This window comes from Lepisma saccharinum, chromosome 12 (genome assembly GCF_977018435.1).
Source record: "Lepisma saccharinum chromosome 12, izLepSacc3.1, whole genome shotgun sequence".
Lineage (NCBI taxonomy): Eukaryota > Metazoa > Arthropoda > Insecta > Zygentoma > Lepismatidae > Lepisma > Lepisma saccharinum.
The window spans coordinates 52,098,104-52,119,751 of record NC_139240.1 but is presented as its reverse complement, the minus strand read 5'-3'; the positions used below and the strand labels follow the sequence as shown (position 1 = coordinate 52,119,751).

Below are 21,648 nucleotides of genomic sequence, written 5' to 3'. Positions count from 1 at the left end.
AGTTGACCATGCTTCCTTATGGCCCGAGGTGGAGGGAAGAAGGGAAAGTTGCGCGGGGACTTCTCGTCCCAAGGTTTTTTTCCTTGTGGTCGATCTATAGACATGAAAGTGCGGAGAGTCCAAAAGAGTCGGGAACTATACGGGGCTGTAGACTACTGTACATTTTAATTGTATAAATATAATGAAATGTTAATTTCGAAAATCAGGCAAATAGGCATTATACACAAAAAATAGGCAATATAACTTTTATGTAGAAAGCCATACCCTGACATAACTTACATTATGTTATATATTTATTACATCTGTAACAATGAAGTATAGGCATTTTTCCTAACATACAATCTCTAGTCACGAGTCAAAACCGAAATGGAAAGCAATGCTCATTGCATTTTTCATTCAAGAAGACTGAATGATTGAGATTGGACCATTTACATAGAGGTACAACACTTCATTGTCTTTTGAAAAGAATTCACATAGTTGGGTCAGAAATGTACCAATCAGATTAATGGTTTCTCATATACGACAATGCTCCAGCACATTTCTCACTCATTGTGTTGAGATTTCTCTCACAACAAAATTAGCCACAGTGATTAATAATCCACCCTACTTGCCAGTTTTGGCTCCGGTTGACTTTCTCCCATTACCCAGGCACTGAAAGGACATGGTTTTGAAAATGTGGAGACCATACAGAAAAAAGGGCGGTCATTTTTAACTCAATCCCAACGGAAGGCTATGCACACGCCTTTCAGTGGTTGTACGAGCAATCTCCAGCAGATATGGAGAGAACAGGGATGCATAAAATTGCACTTATCTGAAAATTGTGTTCTTAGTAGCATTAGACCCTGAACTTTTTGAATGCTGTGTAAGTCTTTTAATTTTTGATCTTTCAGGTCAAATTCCAAATTGGTTGAAGGGAAGCTTAGTCCGAGTGGGTCCTGGAAAATTTGATCTTGGAGGAGATTTTGTTGTAAATCACTGGCTTGATGGCTTCAGTGTTCTCCACAAGTTTGATATTAAAGATGGAAAGGTATAGTATGAAATGTATTACAAAAACCCCATGACAGGTTAACTTTGCAGCAGGTTTTATGTATCAATCTATGCAAAAATGGCGCTCAGAATCTCCCGTGCCAGTCTTGCCTCAACCACCGAGCTGTTGATATCACAGACAGTGAGAAAATAGACGGTATTGCAGCAGAACTATATCCTGCGTGCACGTTTGGGTCTATATTCACTTCATATTCATTTTTTATCAGCAACATAGAAAAAATTGTACATAAGTAATGCTTTTGTGAAACTGATCTTTTTACCTTGGTACTTTTTTTGGTTTGTTTTATTTTTGTTTATTTTATGTTATCCGTTCTTTGTTTTTAATCTTAGTCTATTTTACTGTTGTTTCTTTCTGGTTTAAAATGGCTTCTGCTGTACTGGAAATTCCAATAAATAAATATATGCGAAAAGTTGCTGCAAACTTAACCTGTCGCAGGGCATAGTAAAAATGGCATACATCTTTTATTTTCACTCTAGACTTCAGCATAATCCAGCAAGTATTTGTCATTTAGAAAATATTTCTGAAATGTTTGCAGAATGTTTCAACATTGTTTCATTTTTCTAAAATATCTTAACATTGGCGTGGTTTAACTGTAGGACAGTTTTGTAGCAGTATGTGTATAAGGTTACCAGATCACTTCAAGGGAAAAGTAGGACATGCTGTCCCAAAATGTAGGACTCTTATCATTCACAGTAAATATGCAATACTAGAACATGTTAGCAAATAATGTTAACTGACACATTTTCACTTTTTTCATGATTTCCTGAATACAAAATTCCTAAACTTGTAACCAGTACCTTACTTTTTACAGAATCTATGAGGAATTTATATCTCTTATGAGTCCATTGTGCTGACATTAATGAAAATACTCTCTGAACATTTTTGTTATGACTGGAATGACAAATATTTACAATTTAACATAACATGAAATACTATGAAACATTATGTGCAATGGTTCAAGTTTCATTTGGGATGGCTTCAGCTCAATAACTTTGTTCAGTACATCACTTGCTTACTAAAACAGAACTGGGAAATTTCTTGTATGATTACATCCATTCCATTGGTATAAACCCCAAAGCAAGAAATTCCACTTAGGGGTCAAGAGAATATGGCCCCAAAACTTTTTTGAAGCTTCAGTCTTAGTTCTAGCACAACATACTTGTTTTTGAAATGTCTCAATCAAAATAAATTTCACTATTGAGTTTGGGAGTGTAGTTCATTGACTTGGAACTTGCACAATATGTCTTTGTTGTACTGAGACACGTATTTGCCTTATTCAAATTATGTGACTCTCAAAATGTGGAACATTTAAGAGTTTTTAAAATTCCTCTCGGATGCCGGACATAGGGCTAAAATGTAGGACATGTCTGGGAAAAAGAGGACGTATGGTACCCTATATGTGTAAGCTAAGATTTTTAATGAATTTTGTTCCCACGCATACACGAGACTAACACTATTAATAGCCTTGTTTCCATAGTAACCAAAAACTCAATATGCTGGCCAAGGCAGAAATTTATTTTATTCTAAAACATAAACTAAACGTGGGCCTCCCCCATGGTGCAGTGGTAGCGTCATTGCCTTGTAATCGAGGGGTCCCAGGTTCGATACCCGGTGGAGGCACAAGTGGTTCGGATCCCACTTTAAACTGTAGGTCCAGTCCTGATTAGCCTTACTGTGCATAAAGTGGACTTAAAACAGTAACTCAAATCATAAACTAAACGTTACGTTTCAACATTCTAGCAAGATCTTCTTCAGACTCTGTACAAAATACAAAAATTGTATTTTGTATTTGTAAATTGTATTTTTGTATTTGGTACAGAGTCTGAAGAAGACCTTGCTAGAAAGTTGAAACGTAACATTTAGTTTATGTTTTAGAATAAAATAAATTTCTGCTTTGGTCAGCATATTGAGTTTTTGGATACACGAGAAACATTTACTTCACAAAATGTAAGGAATTTTGAAGTAAAATTTAGAGTAAGAAATAGAAGTAGTGATCATAATGCAGTCTAAGTTGTAAGTGAAAAGGTTTATCTAAACAACACCTAGTTTCAAAATTAGTGTCTTACTATCTTCCAACAAGTTCAGCCTAAAGGATTATTCACCTCTTTTCTGTCACAACAGGGCAAGAGTAAGAAACTTGTTTCTTTTTTTACATTTTTTGTTAATATTTATTTGTGATTATAGTGAAATGTACAAGTATTGCATGGCAAATTGTCACAGACTACTTTCATAAATTTTCTCATGCATCAAAAGTGTTTTTAAGGAATATGAAGTTGTCAGTAGCTTGATAGCATTTTGCTTTAATTCTTGAATTTCTCATTGAGTAAAGCATAGAGGATACACGTGGTGATGGACAATTTGGCTTGGTGATACTTATGCATCCTACTGTACAAGGGAACTTCAAATATAGTCATTTAATTTATATGTATTTCAGGTGAAATTCATGAAGAAATTCTTACAATCAGATGCATATAAGAAAGCAGTTTCTATCGAAAGACCTGTGTTCACGGAGTTTGGAACAAAGGCTTTCCCTGATCCATGCAAGAGTATATTCTCTCGGCTGATGTCAGGCCTGGTAGGTTTAACATAGGTAGTAATCAGTACCTGAGGTGGACGTTAGCTGGGTGAATGTTCCTATGGTTTAACATGGTGACAGTGAGACAGCTGAAGCATGCTTTGCTAAAATTTGAATACCCAGAGCTGGACTGGCACACCGGGACAATGGGCAAGATCCCCATATCCCTGTTTCCAAAATGGCGCCAAAAATGTGTTTCAGTATATTGTATACACCCTTGCTGAAATAACAGCCTAATTTATACTATTATCTCCAACTAATACACTAGACTCTCGCTAATCCGGCCATTCCTTGCACATATGGGTGCCGGATTCGCGGAAGTGCCGAATTATTGAGAGGGTCAGAAATTACGTACTACTATGTAGTTTAAGCACATAGCATTTAACATGACTCTGGAAATGAAAATACGCTCTAAATAGTGTATATCAAACTTGTGTCTTTTGACCAGAGATGGTGCAACAACATGATTTTTTTGTTGGTTAGAAGCATCATGAAAATAGATCATTATTTTTAGACAATGTTGTTGAGTTCAAAAAGACATGAGAAGCATACTCTTTATAATTGATTGAATCATCATGATCAGCCTTTGCCATTTCCTGCCTCTGGCTGGGTCGACATAGAAGTCGAGCCTCTGCACTCCTCTCTTTCCACGGTATTCAAATCTTCTCCTCCTCCTAACACTCTGCTATCTGCGCTTTTCACGGACATCTTGTTCTCCCCCTTGGCCTTATTCCCACTTCTTGTGCATTGTAAGCTCTTACTGGTAGTCTTTCTGCATCCATCCTCTTCATGTGTCCGAACCATCTCATCTGTGCCTGATCTATCCTGTCCTGAAGATTTGCCGCACCCACTGTCTGTCGGATCTCCTCATTCCTTATTCTATCCCTTCTAGTCTTCCCCAATACACTCCTTCAAAATTTCATCTCCACTGCCTGCATCTTTCTTTTCTCTCTCTCTGTCCTCTAAAGGCACAGTTGCCGACCAGTTTTCCCGAAAAAACAGGCGACCATTTGTTTCGATGTGCTTCGAGCGCGAACAACTTTTGTTGGATTGGGTTCATCTTGAAACACTCATACAGTCGACTGCTGTTTACGTTCCGGCTCATATGCATATATCCATGATTCGTCACCTGTTACAATCTTATATACATCTTTTGAAGAACCACGATTGTATTTATTGAGCATTTGTTTCCACCAATTGACGCGAGCGTCTTTTTGAGTTTTTGTCAAATTGTGTGGGATCCAACGAGAACATACCTTTCACACAGCTAAATGATCATGTAATATTTTACATATGCTGGTGGAACTAATGCCTATGGTTGCCTCAATCTCACAGTATGTCACATGACGATCTTGCAGTATTAGGTTTTGCACAGCATCAATGTTTTCTTGAACAACAACTGATTTTGGACGACCTTCGCGAATCTCGTCGGTGAGCGAATGGCGGCCACGATTAAATTCGTTATACCAGCATTTCACAGTGGCAAAGGATGGGGCTTCATCGCCAAACGTGGAAGTAAGTTGATCGATGCACTCTTGTCTTGATAATCCACGTCGAAAATCATAAAAAATCATTGCATGAAAATATTCACGAGTTAATTCCATTTTATTGTTGTCGCGCAATCTCCAAGGCAACATAAACAACACAAATGAAGCTATTGACAAAACATTTGAAGTACGTTATGGTCAATAATGCCAGACGATTCCGTGCAAACGTCAAATCGCACCTAACTTCAATCAGTGTTGCCAAGGCTCAAAATATAAATAGTGACCCTCGTAACACATACTATGTGCCAATAATTACGTGCGGAGCAGAGACTTGGACAAGGACAAAATTAACATATGTTTCTCTTTTGCTTAACATTTTCTTTACTTTCACAATTTTTTCATCTTAAATGCAAGTGTATACAATTAGCTATTACCATGATTTTTTTTATATTTGTTCAAGTTACAGCATAAGGACAGTATTTGCAAAAAGAGAAGGTGAAGTGTTTTATCACAACATGCCCCTGTGTGGAGCTGGTTGTGACAAGGCCGGGCAAGTTGTGACTGTATCTAGCACTTCTGAATTACATAGTATAGACAAATTGTGTATCATCACTGTGCAGTAAAAATAATTTCAATGGTTAGATTAATTACACCGTTAGGATGAAAAAGTTGCCTCGCCATCTGATTTTCTAATTATTAATCAAGTGATATATATCTAACACCACGTGAGGAAAAATATGGTGTATGTCTTGTCTAATATAAAAATATAATAACCGTTAACAACATAATAATACAATGATATAATGAATTGTGAAATTCAACATGCTTTATGTATCATCATCCTAGTCACAATTTTGACAGATATAAACAGGTTTTCTCTAAAAAAAACAAGCATCACTTACTCACTGTTTACACTCAAGGCACCGGACCCACTTCTCTCGAGATTTAGAATTGGAAAATAGTTCCGTACACGCAAGTCAAAAACAATCATCATCATCATTATCTGAACTTTGCTCATTTTCATTTCCTTTTCGTTTTCACATAAATATCTGTAATTTGACAGCTGTCACAACCAATCCCTTACTTTATCACAACTAGCCCCACATGCACTTTTTCACTTCTAACCATTGTCACAACTTACCCCCTACTTTTGTCACAACTAGCCCCATATGCACTTTTTCACTTCTAACCCTTCAATCTCAACTTCAAGTCTTCAATCAAAACCTCTCACATACTGACTATGAATAATAGAATTCTCAGGATATGTTATTACTGTTTGAGGCTATACTGAAAACTGTAGAGAAGAAATAAGAAATAATAATTACCACAGAAATTAGATAAAAACCCCACAAAAAGAAAATGCCCATCTAACTCTTCTCTGAGGAGAAGCACATAACTGGCAAACAATAGATACGAAATGCGCATGTAAATGAACCCCCACCGTCAACAACAAACTAATATCACTAATAGTTTCCACGGAACAGTGCTTGTCACAACCAGCTCCCGTCACAACCAAGCTCGGTCTCCTTTACATTTAAATTTACATTTCTTATATGATTTCTTATATGTGCTTACAGTATTAACTATTAATACAGTACAAAACAAAATGTACGATTTAGCTACAGAATGCCATTATTGATCAAATAATTATAATAAATGTTACATGAATAAAATGATACCATGGTGAAAAGACAATGTAAAAATAGAAGTAAAATAATAATGAAAAAGAAGATATCGACAAAATACATAACATAAATGTACAAGTTACATCATAGTATTTGAACACAATCTCTGCTCTGCTAAAAGAAGATTCTTTACTTCATTTCGGAAAGATTCCATTTTAGGTATACTCGACATGCTCTTCAGTAGGGCATTCCATATTTTCCCAGCTAAATATGAAAAGGACGACTGACATGCCTGTGTATTGCAGTATGGAAGGTTAGATTTGGAATTGTTTCTCGTGTGTTGGCTGTGCACACTACTGATGCTCCCAGTCCGGCACTGGGGATATATCATTCCCCATCACTTCGAGCACTCTAAGTAGTAAACACAGGCCAAATTCTTTGTTGAAATGATTTTCAAGTCAGGAAAATGTCTAGACTTTAATATTTAGTACACACACACACACAGGTCCCTGATGAGTGGGATAGGGGGAGGAGGGGGGTTGTGTTGAAGTGTACAACACTAAGTATACATTGCACTGTTTATTTTTTCGATGTCATTGATATATGACAACAGATAGTTCAGATATACCTGAATGAACTGAATATTATGATTGTTTTACATCGTCGTGTTCAACTTCTAACTATATTGCACCATAGAGCAGTGGGAGTACATCACTTGGTAGAATAAATGCTTCTTTTATGTATGTGAAGACTGAATCCTATTTCCTGATCTAAGCAGCTGCATTATGCAACAGCCCTCAGAGAATCATGGCCTGACAAGCAGCTATTTGTTGGGCAATACGTGGTCAGCATATTGAGCCGATTGCTGCTGTTTTCTGGTTTTGAGACAGGAGCACATTACTTCTTTTTCTAGTAATGTTGTAATTGTCTTCATGGTAGTAATGGTGTAATCAAGTGATCCCTGGTGGAGGCACATAGTAGTTTGGGTCTCACTTTAAACTGTAGGTCCAGTCCCGATTAGCCTATCTCTGCATCACTGTGTGGACTTAAAAGAAAAACTCAAATGATGGTAGGTCAGAATTGAAATTTGGGTTTAATCAGGATCTGGGACCGCTCACACCAAAGGCAAGAGTGCTAACCATAATAGTGCTAACCAGGAGCCTTCATGTAACATATAAACAATATAATTATAGCTTCATTAACATGAAATTCAGAAGACATGGAAAACCTATACCTTCACGACATGAAGTTAATTTGTTTAGATGATGTGCCAGAATCTGATGATTTCATGAAACCATTATGTGTGTGATAGCCAGTGGCAGGGACGTAGCTAGGCGTTAGTATGATTTGTTTTCAACAGGTCCAAGATTGATTCTTAAGTAATAAATATCATAAAAAAAAACTGGACTTTATCCATTAAAAATGGAAACCTTCTACAACACTTAGAACTACACATTGATCGCACCCTTGGCAACTTGAGACGAGATACTTGCAAGAACACAAAGCTCTGAAGTTGAAGCAGGAAAAAAAATTTAAATCTCAGAACATTATCAGTTATTGGAGAACTTCATTTATCTCTCAATTGACTGATTTGCAGAAACTTTGATTCCATATGTAAGGAAAGGGTCATTTGTAGGGGCATGCATATTTCGTTTTTGACGAAAAAACGAAATTTGAAAAAACACATTCTTTTCTCTCTCTCTGTCCTTGTCCAAGTCTCTGCTCCGCACGTAATTATTGGCACATAGTATGTGTTACGAGGGTCACTATTTATATTTTGAGCCTTGGCAACACTGATTGAAGTTAGGTGCGATTTGACGTTTGCACGGAATCGTCTGGCATTATTGACCATAACGTACTTCAAATGTTTTGTCAATAGCTTCATTTGTGTTGTTTATGTTGCCTTGGAGATTGCGCGACAACAATAAAATGGAATTAACTCGTGAATATTTTCATGCAATGATTTTTTATGATTTTCGACGTGGATTATCAAGACAAGAGTGCATCGATCAACTTACTTCCACGTTTGGCGATGAAGCCCCATCCTTTGCCACTGTGAAATGCTGGTATAACGAATTTAATCGTGGCCGCCATTCGCTCACCGACGAGATTCGCGAAGGTCGTCCAAAATCAGTTGTTGTTCAAGAAAACATTGATGCTGTGCAAAACCTAATACTGCAAGATCGTCATGTGACATACTGTGAGATTGAGGCAACCATAGGCATTAGTTCCACCAGCATATGTAAAATATTACATGATCATTTAGCTGTGAGAAAGGTATGTTCTCGTTGGATCCCACACAATTTGACAAAAACTCAAAAAGACGCTCGCGTCAATTGGTGGAAACAAATGCTCAATAAATACAATCGTGGTTCTTCAAAAGATGTATATAAGATTGTAACAGGTGACGAATCATGGATATATGCATATGAGCCGGAACGTAAACAGCAGTCGACTGTATGAGTGTTTCAAGATGAACCCAATCCAACAAAAGTTGTTCGCGCTCGAAGCACATCGAAACAAATGGTCGCCTGTTTTTTCGGGAAAACTGGTCGGCAACTGTGCCTTTAGAGGAACGTAGAACGGTCAACTCTGAATGGTACACAACAATTTGTTTGCCAGAGGACTTCGGTCAAATACGGAAAACAAACAAACACCGTCGGATCATTCTTCATCAAGACAACGCCAGCTGTCACACATCTCGTGTAACAACCGACTTTATGAACAGTCAAAAAATCGAATTGATGGGTCATCCACCGTACAGTCCTGATTTGGCACCCAATGACTTCTTCTTGTTCCCGAATGTCAAGAATAAATTGCGTGGACAACGATTTTCGTCGGCGGAAGATGCCGTTGATGCGTTCAAAAACCATATTATGGAGGTGTCTCAAGAAGATTGGAAAAACTGCTTTGACAAATGGTTCGAACGAATGCAAAAGTGTATTGATCATAAAGGAGAATACTTCGAAAAACAATAAAGCAGTTTTCAATGCCAAATTCCTGTTTTTTCATTGTTAGGCTCAAAATATAAATAGTGACCCTCGTATATATTACCTTCTTGCATTTCATAGGTACATCCCTGTTCCTTAATCTTCGAATGCTTTCATATAGTCTACCACCCATTTGTCCTCTTCTGTTTACCTCCTCATCTATTCTTCCACTTCTCTCAATTATGCTTCCTAGATATTTGAAGCTCTCCACTACCCTCAACTCTTGCGTGTCCATCTTTATTCTTGGTTCATTTCTGGCTCTGTTTCTTGTTATTATCACTTCACTCTTTTCTGCACTGAACTTCATTCCTGCTCTTCTGATTTCCTCATTCCAACTATCAAGCTGTCTCTGTACTTCTTCTTGCCTGTTTCCCCATACTACTAAGTCATCAGCGAACAACAGGGCTTTCATCTCTTTCTCTCCTATCTTCTTCCCGACCTCTTCGTTAATTGCATCCATTGTAATTATGAAGAGCAGTAGGGAAAGAGCACTTCCCTGTTTTAGGCCAGTACTTATACTGAACCACTCCATTCTTCCCACTGGCATCTTCACACAGCTCTGGTCAGCCTTGTATGTGACCTGCACATACACACTATCTCTTCCTCGATCTCTTTCTCTCTTAGAGCCTTCCAAATCTTTGTTCTGTCCATGCTATCATATGTCTTTTCTATATCTAGGAATGAATTGATTGAATGATGATAATAATTTAGTTTGAATCCAACTCTTCTAAACCAATATCTTCTCCACGAATTCATAAGAAAAGTTCTCAACATGTTGAAGAGTTAATTGCTAATTAATAATTGCACACTAGTTGATTTGCATCTCCCATGCTCAGGGAGATGTCAAAATTACTGGGGGGGGGGGGGGGCTCTGATCACTGAAATAAATTAATGAATGACTCACTCACTCCCTTTTTTAAGTTTTGGTCTCAGTGTTCTGAATCTCGTAAAAGCCAATGAATTCCTCAAAAATATCAAAATTTTCATTCACAGTTCGAATGCAGAATGTCAATTGCTCACGGATGGATATGTCACAAGTTTTGTCAATCATAATAGCAAAATATTTCCAACTTTTAATATCTGCTACCACGGAGCAAAAAACAGATCTCCCTAATATATCAACGATCTCGTTCTGAATGTCATGTGAGAGCCATTTGTAGCCCGAACTCCCATTCACTCCCGTAGTTCATGCACATCGTCTTTTGAAACTCTTTTTAGTAAAAATTTTAACAATACTCATAATTATATACTTAGTATATAGTCAGGGTTGCTACGCGACTGGAAAAAAGGGAAAAAAGGGAAAAGTCAGGGAATTTTGCATATTTTCTGGAATTTACGCACATTTTGGAGTTGCAGGAGAACCAGTTACAAAATGAACGAACGGTTCATTTCCACTTCCGAATTCGGTTGTTGTGATTCCAGTCCCCCCAAAAGATTCAGTTCAGAAACTTGTTCCTCTTGTCATTATGACTTCTAGTCTGTTACGTACAAAATTATGGTTCCTTCGCATTTCAATTTTATATATTTATTCACTATCGGATCCGTTCATTTTGCGACTCGTTCTTGTTAACCTGTTCAAGACCGGAATTTGGAGAGGCGTGAGATTTTTCCTTAGAGAAGAAGGTACTCAAGACGAAACCTACGCACCAGCCATCCTCAGAATTTCTTGTGGAAAAAAATGTTGCTTTAGCTTTGTGTGTGGTGAGGAAATTTTCTTTCTTCAAGAACACACCCGTTCGGAACCCGTTCTCTTTTGATACATGAAGCGGAGCAGGTTGGTGTTTGGACAGTTCATTGGTTTTGGATCTGCAATAAAGCTTGAAGAGCAGAATTTCACGTAACTGGCTGTGGTTGACGTCACACTGGACGGGTGCGGACGCCGAGTAAAAACAAAGGGACTCACTACTTCGTTCCCCCCGTGAACCCATTCTGTGAATCCAAGTCTTTCGTTTGCGACCCGTTCAGAAGCAACCTGATCAACTAGTTCATTTGCTCGTTGTCGTAGTTTTTACATTGCAGAGATGTGTTACACCCGAGAAATTAGTGATTTTATGCAGTATCAGTGACGCTATTATTCGAATATGCACGTGTTGCGAAATAGAGGAATTAAACGTATGCTGGTCACATCGTTATTAGGTAAGGAATGTTCGTTTCATGCCGATAGTAATTTTACGTATTGTTTGCGTGTAAAATGAAATTATGCTGAAAAGTGGTGAAAATGAGCCCAAGTTCTTTTTGTTTTATTACGATTTCATCATGCTACAAATGCAACTTTTACATGGTTCGATTTCGATTTGTGTCTGTTAACACATACTGCAGAGTTTTAGCGATTACTTAAGATTTTGTGAATAGATGCTTTTGTGGTTAGGTTAGGAATGTCAGGTTTTGTTGTCTTAGAATTAAAATAAAGACCCTGAATGCACTCTACTATGGTTCCGATTTATTTCTACATTCATTCCCACTAGTTTACGATACTTACTGTAGCTTGTCAACCAGAGAATACTTTGTCCGTGGGAAGCGTGTATGATTAAGTAAGGTCATTTCGAAGGTTTTTTTCAACATAACTTTTTCGAATCCAAATAGTGCTCATGATTTTAAGGAAAGTTCAAATTTCGTGTCACAATGATTGCCAAAATTCTATGATAATTAGTCTTCCTGCTAGGAAAATTTAAAAAAAAATAAAAAAATCATAAAACATTCGGAACTGTTACCTTTTAAAAGCCAGATTTCGATGTTTTCCGTAATATAAAATTGGTTCCAGCATGTGGAAAACTCAAATAATAGAGATATTTGATTCCAAAGTATGGCCCGCGTATATATATTTTTTTAAGTGTATGGTTGGTCACCGGCCCCATTCAAGTTCTGAATTTCCGTAATATGTAGCCTACTATTTCCAATAAATTAAACTTATTGCATATTTTCTAAAGGTACATGACCTAATGTTCTGTTGTTTCTCATTTGTATTGATATAGGCTAATTGAGGTTGTATACAGGTTACATTGTAAAGCTTTGATAATTCCCACATTTTTTCATTGATTTTTTTACACCACCTTAATTGTAATGACTTAGTGAAAATTGGGAAGTACAATAGTTATTTATTTTTTCATTGAATAGCATTATATTAATCACTTGGTAAATTTTCAGCTAATAACTGTGTATATTCATATTCATAATAATTAACTTGCCTGCATATTTAATTGAAAAGCATGAGGTTCAAAAGCAAAAAACATGACGACAAACATGTCTGGAAAAATTTTATTTCTGGTCTGGAAAACCTGGAAAAGTCAGGGAATTTGATAATCAAAAAATCGTAGCTACCCTGATAGTAATAAGTAATGTTTTGCTGTCTCTGGTCATAGCCCCCCCCCCCCAAAGTTGATGGTCTAAAACATTTCAAATGTGTATTTAAAGTGAAGTTCATATGGCACAATTCAGAGTAAACTTTAGAAGAGAAGCAAAATTATTTGGGGGCTCTGCCCCCACATCGTTAACATGGGGGGGGGGGGGGGGGCTCGAGCCCCCTCAAGCCCCATGGAGTCGGCGCCTATGCCCATGCTGCTAATTCTAACTGAGCTTATTTTACTTCAGTGTAACCTATAACCTAATGCAATACTTGTCTTCCTGATCTGTTAAATTACTCAAGACTGCCCTACCAATGAAATTCCACCGCCCTATTCACATTTCAAATTCAAATTCTTTATTTGCATGGGTGAGGTTCAGCCTGAGGCTGTTCTGCCACTTAACCTGTGCCATGGAGTAGAGGAGACTGGGGTTCGTTGTGACAAAATTAACATATGTTTCTCTTTTGCTTAACATTTTCTTTACTTTCACAATTTTTTCATCTTAAATGCAAGTGTATACAATTAGCTATTACCATGATTTTTTTTATATTTGTTCAAGTTACAGCATAAGGACAGTATTTGCGAAAAGAGAAGGTGAAGTGTTTTATCACAACATGCCCCGGTGTGGAGCTGGTTGTGACAAGGCCGGGCAAGTTGTGACAGTATCTAGCACTTCTGAATTACATAGTATAGACAAATTGTGTATCATCACTGTGCAGTAAAAATAATTTCAATGGTTAGATTAATTACACCGTTAGGATGAAAAAGTTGCCTCGCCATCTGATTTTCTAATTATTAATCAAGTGATATATATCTAACACCACGTGAGGAAAAATATGGTGTATGTCTTGTCTAATATAAAAATATAATAACCGTTAACAACATAATAATACAATGATATAATGAATTGTGAAATTCAACATGCTTTATGTATCATCATCCTAGTCACAATTTTGACAGATATAAACAGGTTTTCTCTAAAAAAAAACAAGCATCACTTACTCACTGTTTACACTCAAGGCACCGGACCCACTTCTCTCGAGATTTAGAATTGGAAAATAGTTCCGTACACGCAAGTCAAAAACAATCATCATCATCATTATCTGAACTTTGCTCATTTTCATTTCCTTTTCGTTTTCACATAAATATCTGTAATTTGACAGCTGTCACAACCAATCCCTTACTTTATCACAACTAGCCCCACATGCACTTTTTCACTTCTAACCATTGTCACAACTTACCACCTACTTTTGTCACAACTAGCCCCATATGCACTTTTTCACTTCTAACCCTTCAATCTCAACTTCAAGTCTTCAATCAAAACCTCTCACATACTGACTATGAATAATAGAATTCTCAGGATATGTTATTACTGTTTGAGGCTATACTGAAAACTGTAGAGAAGAAATAAGAAATAATAATTACCACAGAAATTAGATAAAAACCCCACAAAAAGAAAATGCCCATCTAACTCTTCTCTGAGGAGAAGCACATAACTGGCAAACAATAGATACGAAATGCGCATGTAAATGAACCCCCACCGTCAACAACAAACTAATATCACTAATAGTTTCCACGGAACAGTGCTTGTCACAACCAGCTCCCGTCACAACCAAGCTCGGTCTCCTTTACATTTAAATTTACATTTCTTATATGATTTCTTATATGTGCTTACAGTATTAACTATTAATACAGTACAAAACAAAATGTACGATTTAGCTACAGAATGCCATTATTGATCAAATAATTATAATAAATGTTACATGAATAAAATGATACCATGGTGAAAAGACAATGTAAAAATAGAAGTAAAATAATAATGAAAAAGAAGATATCGACAAAATACATAACATAAATGTACAAGTTACATCATAGTATTTGAACACAATCTCACCTCTGCTAAAAGAAAATTCTTTACTTCATTTCGGAAAGATTCCATTTTAGGTATACTCGACATGCTCTTCAGTAGGGCATTCCATATTTTCCCAGCTAAATATGAAAAGGACGACTGACATGCCTGTGTATTGCAGTATGGAAGGTTAGATTTGGAATTGTTTCTCGTGTGTTGGCTGTGCACACTACTGATGCTCCCAGTCCGGCACTGGGGATATATCATTCCCCATCACTTCGAGCACTCTAAGTAGTAAACACAGGCCAAATTCTTTGTTGAAATGATATTCAAGTCAGGAAAATGTCTAGACTTTAATATTTAGTACACACACACACACAGGTCCCTGATGAGTGGGATAGGGGGAGGAGGGGGGTTGTGTTGAAGTGTACAACACTAAGTATACATTGCACTGTTTATTTTTTCGATGTCATTGATATATGACAACAGATAGTTCAGATATACCTGAATGAACTGAATATTATGATTGTTTTACATCGTCGTGTTCAACTTCTAACTATATTGCACCATAGAGCAGTGGGAGTACATCACTTGGTAGAATAAATGCTTCTTTTATGTATGTGAAGACTGAATCCTATTTCCTGATCTAAGCAGCTGCATTATGCAACAGCCCTCAGAGAATCATGGCCTGACAAGCAGCTATTTGTTGGGCAATACGTGGTCAGCATGTTGAGCCGATTGCTGCTGTTTTCTGGTTTTGAGACAGGAGCACGTTACTTCTTTTTCTAGTAATGTTGTAATTGTCTTCATGGTAGTAATGGTGTAATCAAGTGATCCCGGGTTCGATCCCTGGTGGAGGCACATAGTAGTTTGGGTCTCACTTTAAACTGTAGGTCCAGTCCCGATTAGCCTATCTCTGCATCACTGTGTGGAGTTAAAAGAAAAACTCAAATGATGCTAGGTCAGAATTGAAATTTGGGTTTAATCAGGATCTGGGACCGCTCACACCAAAGGCAAGAGTGCTAACCATAATAGTGCTAACCAGGAGCCTTCATGTAACATATAAACAATATAATTATAGCTTCATTAACATGAAATTCAGAAGACATGGAAAACCTATACCTTCACGACATGAAGTTAATTTGTTTAGATGATGTGCCAGAATCTGATGATTTCATGAAACCATTATGTGTGTGATAGCCAGTGGCAGGGACGTAGCTAGGCGTTAGTATGATTTGTTTTCAACAGGTCCAAGATTGATTCTTAAGTAATAAATATCATAAAAAAAAACTGGACTTTATCCATTAAAAATGGAAACCTTCTACAACACTTAGAACTACACATTGATCGCACCCTTGGCAACTTGAGACGAGATACTTGCAAGAACACAAAATTCTGAAGTTGAAGCAGGAAAAAAAAAATTAAATCTCAGAACATTATCAGTTATTGGAGAACTTCATTTATCTCTCAATTGACTGATTTGCAGAAACTTTGATTCCATATGTAAGGAAAGGGTCATTTGTAGGGGCATGCATATTTCGTTTTTGACGAAAAAACGAAATTTGAAAAAACACATTGTAGTGTTAATTTTTCATGTTTTTGAAAAGTGTGAGATCCATTTTGTGACCATGTTTTGTCACGAAATAATGCGAAATGAACTTCAAAAAGCGAAATTAACTCTTAAACACGAAATTTACCATTTATATACTGACGCGACACTTTCTGAAGTCTGAAGTATCCTGTGAGTTATGCAATTCCCGGAAAATTGATTAATTCTGCTGTTAATATTGGAGAAGCAAAAATGGACTCCTTTACACAGAAATAAACTTAATACTCTTATAACTACATAAATGTGCTATTAGAAGTGAAATGTTAATTCTGTGGAATAAGTGTAGTTTTTAAATCAAATTTAGGATTATATTCACAATTTTAAAACCAAAATGTCTTTTTATATACCACTTTTCATCCAATTTTTCACCGCTATAACACCGATATTTCATTTTATTTACCGCTTTTGAACCCGAAATTGACTCAGTTTTTGTACCGAAATTTTGCTTTTTTATTTACCAAAAATATGTGCTCCTAGTCATTTGTATCAAAAAGTTTGAATTTTTGGCATTTCTAGGAACTTGGGGCAAGGGTAATCTCAAGGCTATGTTACTGGTTACAAACCAGTAAGCTACGAAAGAGTTGAAATTTTAGTGTCCTATATTTTCTTCTGAAGTTTTTCTTTTGAATAGCAAGTTTGTTCCCCACGCATTGCTTCAGTTCTGCTACAAATTTCCCAGAAATTTTGTATAGTGTTAATGAATTTTTAATTAGAGGCCAGCATAGAGTGCCTTTTACCTACCCACTGCCCGCTTGCACGCGATAACAGGTTTACCTGCTCGCCTGCCCACGGCAACGAGTCGACTTGCGTCTCTACCCGGGTTCTTGGTCTTCAAGGCGCTCTGCGCTTACAAGGTACCTGGGCATTCAACAAGACCCGGGCGCCTGCAAAACCTGCTGGAAGGAAACAGCCCTCCGGCAGCGTGTCGCTCCAGGTGTTTCATCACCACGTGGACGGCTGCAGCCAGTGTTGCCTACTTACGTAGCTACTAAATCCTACGAAGTCCTAGGAGGAGCTTCTTCTCCAAGGAGAATTTATATACTTAGCGATTTCAGTTCAGCGTAAGCAGTTTTTATCTTATTGCCAGGAAATGCACGCAATATTACAGCTTCATTTATCTAAATGAATGATCGAGCAAACAAAAATCTCCTCACTGAAAACTAATTGTTTTTCATTGCATGGTGCCTTAACCAGGCACGCAGTGGCGCAACCAGAGGGGGCAGGGTGCATTGCTCACAACCTTGGACGAAAATTGTCTAGCGGAGGGGTCAGGGTGGGGGTCAAACATTAAAGTACAAGTCTCATCAAGTTCAATGCCGTAGCAAAGGGGTAGCGGGAGTCGGCCCTGAGCGCCGAACGATCTAAGAGAGAAAAGTTTTAAAACAGAGAATGCTATGGCGGCCCGTGATATTATTTGCTATTAATGTTGGTTTGTTACGAGTTGGATGAATTAATTATGTAATACGTCGCTCCATGTGAAAAGAAAATATTGTAGATGGAAATTTTACATGCCATATGCATGTACATTCGGAATGCATTTATCATGCACTTTCTTTCTTTCAAAAATAGTTTGTGTGCTTGTTTTCCATTATTAGCTAATGTGAAATTGACGTGTTGAAAAAAAATATTTCTAATCCTCTGTTTCAACACAAATGCGTGAGAACCGACTTCTACCCCCTTTTTGCGTGATTTATGAGGATAATAATGCCTTTCATGCTACTTTATTACTATTATTGTGATGGTTGTTGTTGTTACGTTTATCCAAGTACTTGCCCCCCCCCCCCCCCCAAACGAGGGTAACGGCAATGCCCCTGGCTGGCTACGGCCCTGGTGTTAGCAGTAGAACAGTGTGTTGTTTGACTCGCGACCTCAGCGTCGAACGTGACATGTTTCAGTCCTGCCCTATATCACTATATATACGTATGTTGGTTATTTACGACATACACTTATGGATCCTGTGCCACGGAAAACCTATTTCAATGTGTGTGTGTGGGGGGGGGGGGGGAGCAACATTCGTAAATCTCATTTCATTGGTGATGTGGCTTACGAAGCTTTGAGTTCCCTTTTTTAAGTAGTGAAAATCTATTGCAGTTGGCAACACTGCAGAACGGTGTGGGCCCGGTGCAGTTTCTACTCGAAGCAACTACGTCATGCAGAGGGAGGGGTCTGCAGTTGATGGAAAGAACGAACTGAGACCTACTAGGTATCGTAAGACTGCGGGTACCCGGCGGGTCTACGATGCCTGCCAGGAACGATCTGGACAGGTGGGAATACAAGCTGCTCAAGCGAGGATGTTGCGCAGGTTGCATGGCATTTCAGGAGCGATGTCTCGCGAACGGGTCTGCTCCAGGTCTTGTGCAGGCCTCTGTTTTTAATCAATGAAAATTTTGTTTGACCTGCAACTGGTGAATTTTTAATCGATGAAAATTTTGTTTGAGTTGCAACTGGTGGGGCCAAGCCTCCCCTAATGACATCCCTGGCCAGTGGAGGCACATTGCACACTTTAAACTCTAGGTCCAGTTCCAATTAGCTTATCTATGCATAAAGTGGACTTAAAACAACAAATAACTCCAAGACTCATATATACAACACTCCAGATGTGGGACACCTAATTATTAATCTTGTGAAACATACAAAGAAATCTTTGTTGTTGCTTTCTGATCATAACTTACAATGAGATTTGCTGATACAGTGGAAAAAAGGCTAAATCGATTCAACATCTACTATTTTACAATATGGTTTGAAGCCATAATGGCTATAAACTAAGGCTGAGCCGATACCAATGGTATCGGTATCTGAAAATATTGGTCGAAATTCATCTACCGATACTTTTCCGACATTTTGGTTTTTCACGGGGTCCACAAAAATTCCGCATGACACTTTCACGGAGTCTAATTATCTGAAAATTATGCAAAATTCAAACTTTGTTTCTATTTTGCACAAAAAGCTATGTTTTTGTGATTACATAGTATCTATTTTAATATTCTGATGCAATTCTTGAATATTCCAAAGCAAATTTCTTGGTAAATTGATGCATATAATTGGAGAAGACTATTTATACACCAATATTAATCAATATTTTTTTTAAAAAATATATAATTATTGCAATTTTCAAGTATCGGTAAGAGTATCGGTATCGGTTCAAAGTGGTATTGGCTCAGCCCTACTATAAGCACAGTGGGTCAAAATTTAACAGCTGATCAACACATTTTTTCCCTTTGGTTTTTGAGAGAATTTTGATATATTTTCCCCATATTGAGGGAATTTTGATATATTTTTTTTTACCCTAGGTACCAGATCTAACCGACAACACTACCAATAATTTGTTTACAGTGGGAGATGAGATTTATTCTGCATCAGAAACAAACTATCTCAGGAAGATTGATCCAAAAACCTTAGAAACAAAGGATAAGGTAAGTCACAGCAGATATTTTATTATTTATTTGATTAAATTCATATAGTTTTCCGTTTGGTATTCATTTCTATCTCATTTGCTGATGGAAAATGAAGAGTGTTTTCGTGGGATGTCAACTCTGAAAAGCTCAGAAGACTACCCAGAATTCTTCATCATTCACTGCCTTTATTGCCCTGATGTAAAATCATGGAATACTGTGCATTTAATGCTAGTCATTTTCAAGAAAATACCATATTTATATCTCAATTGTCTGCTTCTGTAAATACTGTATTTCACCACATAATCGCCACATAATTTTTATGCCATTTGCTTTTTTCTTTTTTAAAACAAAAAAACAAAACAGGCTGTGACCAGTATGTGAAGCTTTTTTTTTAAATAAATAAATAAATGTGCTGTATTACTTACAATCATTTATTACTAAACATACTTTGGGGCAAGATTAGGATGCACAGAATACTTATGAATATACATTTAAATTGAATAGTCCAAATCAACACACATAATTCTTCATGACAGTTAAGTAACATTTTTTTCAGTCTGAAAAAAAAGTTAGCACTTTATTGATACTGATTTTTGCATCAACCATACGCCACTGGTAAATTCATTACTGTTCTGTTTACCTTTAAGTGGCGTGATTAACGGATGAAAGCAGGCCCTTAGCCAGGAGGGGGAAGGGTTCAGTCCCCCTGGCACTACCGTCCGTCTGTTGGACATTAGGTAAAACTATTTTGTATAATTTGTTTTCAGTGAAGAATGAAAATATAGATTTCAGATATTGTTTTGCTCACAAGTTGGTGAAGGTTAAAATCGCAGAACACCAACAGCAGCTATTACATTTGTTCATCTCGTTTATGAGCCGATGTCTAAGTAGCATAAAGTATTCACTAGAAAGTTCTTTCATGGGGGAGGTTCTTTATCTCTAACTTTACTGTTCTTGTTGCGGCCTCCTGTTTAGACAGAAATCTGTGACTTTGACATCATCATTAACATTCCTTCAACACCTGCGTCAAATGTCAACAGCTCTCAAGTTTTGCGAACAAAGGGGAATTTAATTGCTTCGGCTGAGGGTTGTACACATGGTAGGCACTATTATTGAATATTGTTAATTTTTTCTTGTGATATAAGTATCTGTATCTCCAAAAGTGGTATGGAGCGCGTAGAAAGGAATGATGTCGGTAGCAGTCAATTAACACTTCAAGAGATGTTTTAGATAAAAATTGTATGATATTTCTAAATGTTATGTTTGATGTTAACTTAATGCCCCTTGCCGAGACACACACACATAATTTACCTTCTTTTAATACTGTTAAACCTTGGACTTGATTTACAAAGCCCCCCCGATAACCCATGAGCCCCCCCCCATGGAGATCAATTCTAGCTACGGGCTTGGATGAAAGGTTATAAAGCAATTTTTGGACTGAAAAAACAAGGTGTGGTGATTAGCAGTGAAACATGGTAATTGAATTTCTATAAAAGTCAATTACAAGAATTTACTTTTGAGTCTTACTGTGTAATTTAAATCATCACAATTGCTAAGAAAAATTGCTTTCATGTTGCACTTGTATTGCTAGCAGAATGGCCATCGGGAAGGGGTGGGGTTCATCTACCCCCATGGAAATTTGCATCGTTCATTTCAAGTTACAAAAAATCAAAAAGATTCTTACTTTTATTGTTAATAACAGAAATAAAGTTATTCGAGCAGATTAACA

General features: G+C 37.3%; 1 protein-coding gene across 2 annotated transcripts in view; it reads left to right on the top strand.

Moving 5' to 3' along the window:
• Window positions 1–21,648, top strand: part of LOC145996064 (beta,beta-carotene 15,15'-dioxygenase-like) — an 82,716-nt gene that overhangs the window by 15,393 nt on the left and 45,675 nt on the right. For both annotated transcript variants that reach the window (XM_083132287.1, XM_083132288.1), the window contains exons 2-4: window positions 891–1,027; window positions 3,483–3,623; window positions 19,815–19,937. In XM_083132287.1, coding sequence (XP_082988413.1) covers window positions 891–1,027; window positions 3,483–3,623; window positions 19,815–19,937 — 401 coding nt within the window. The remainder of the gene's footprint in view (window positions 1–890; window positions 1,028–3,482; window positions 3,624–19,814; window positions 19,938–21,648) is intronic.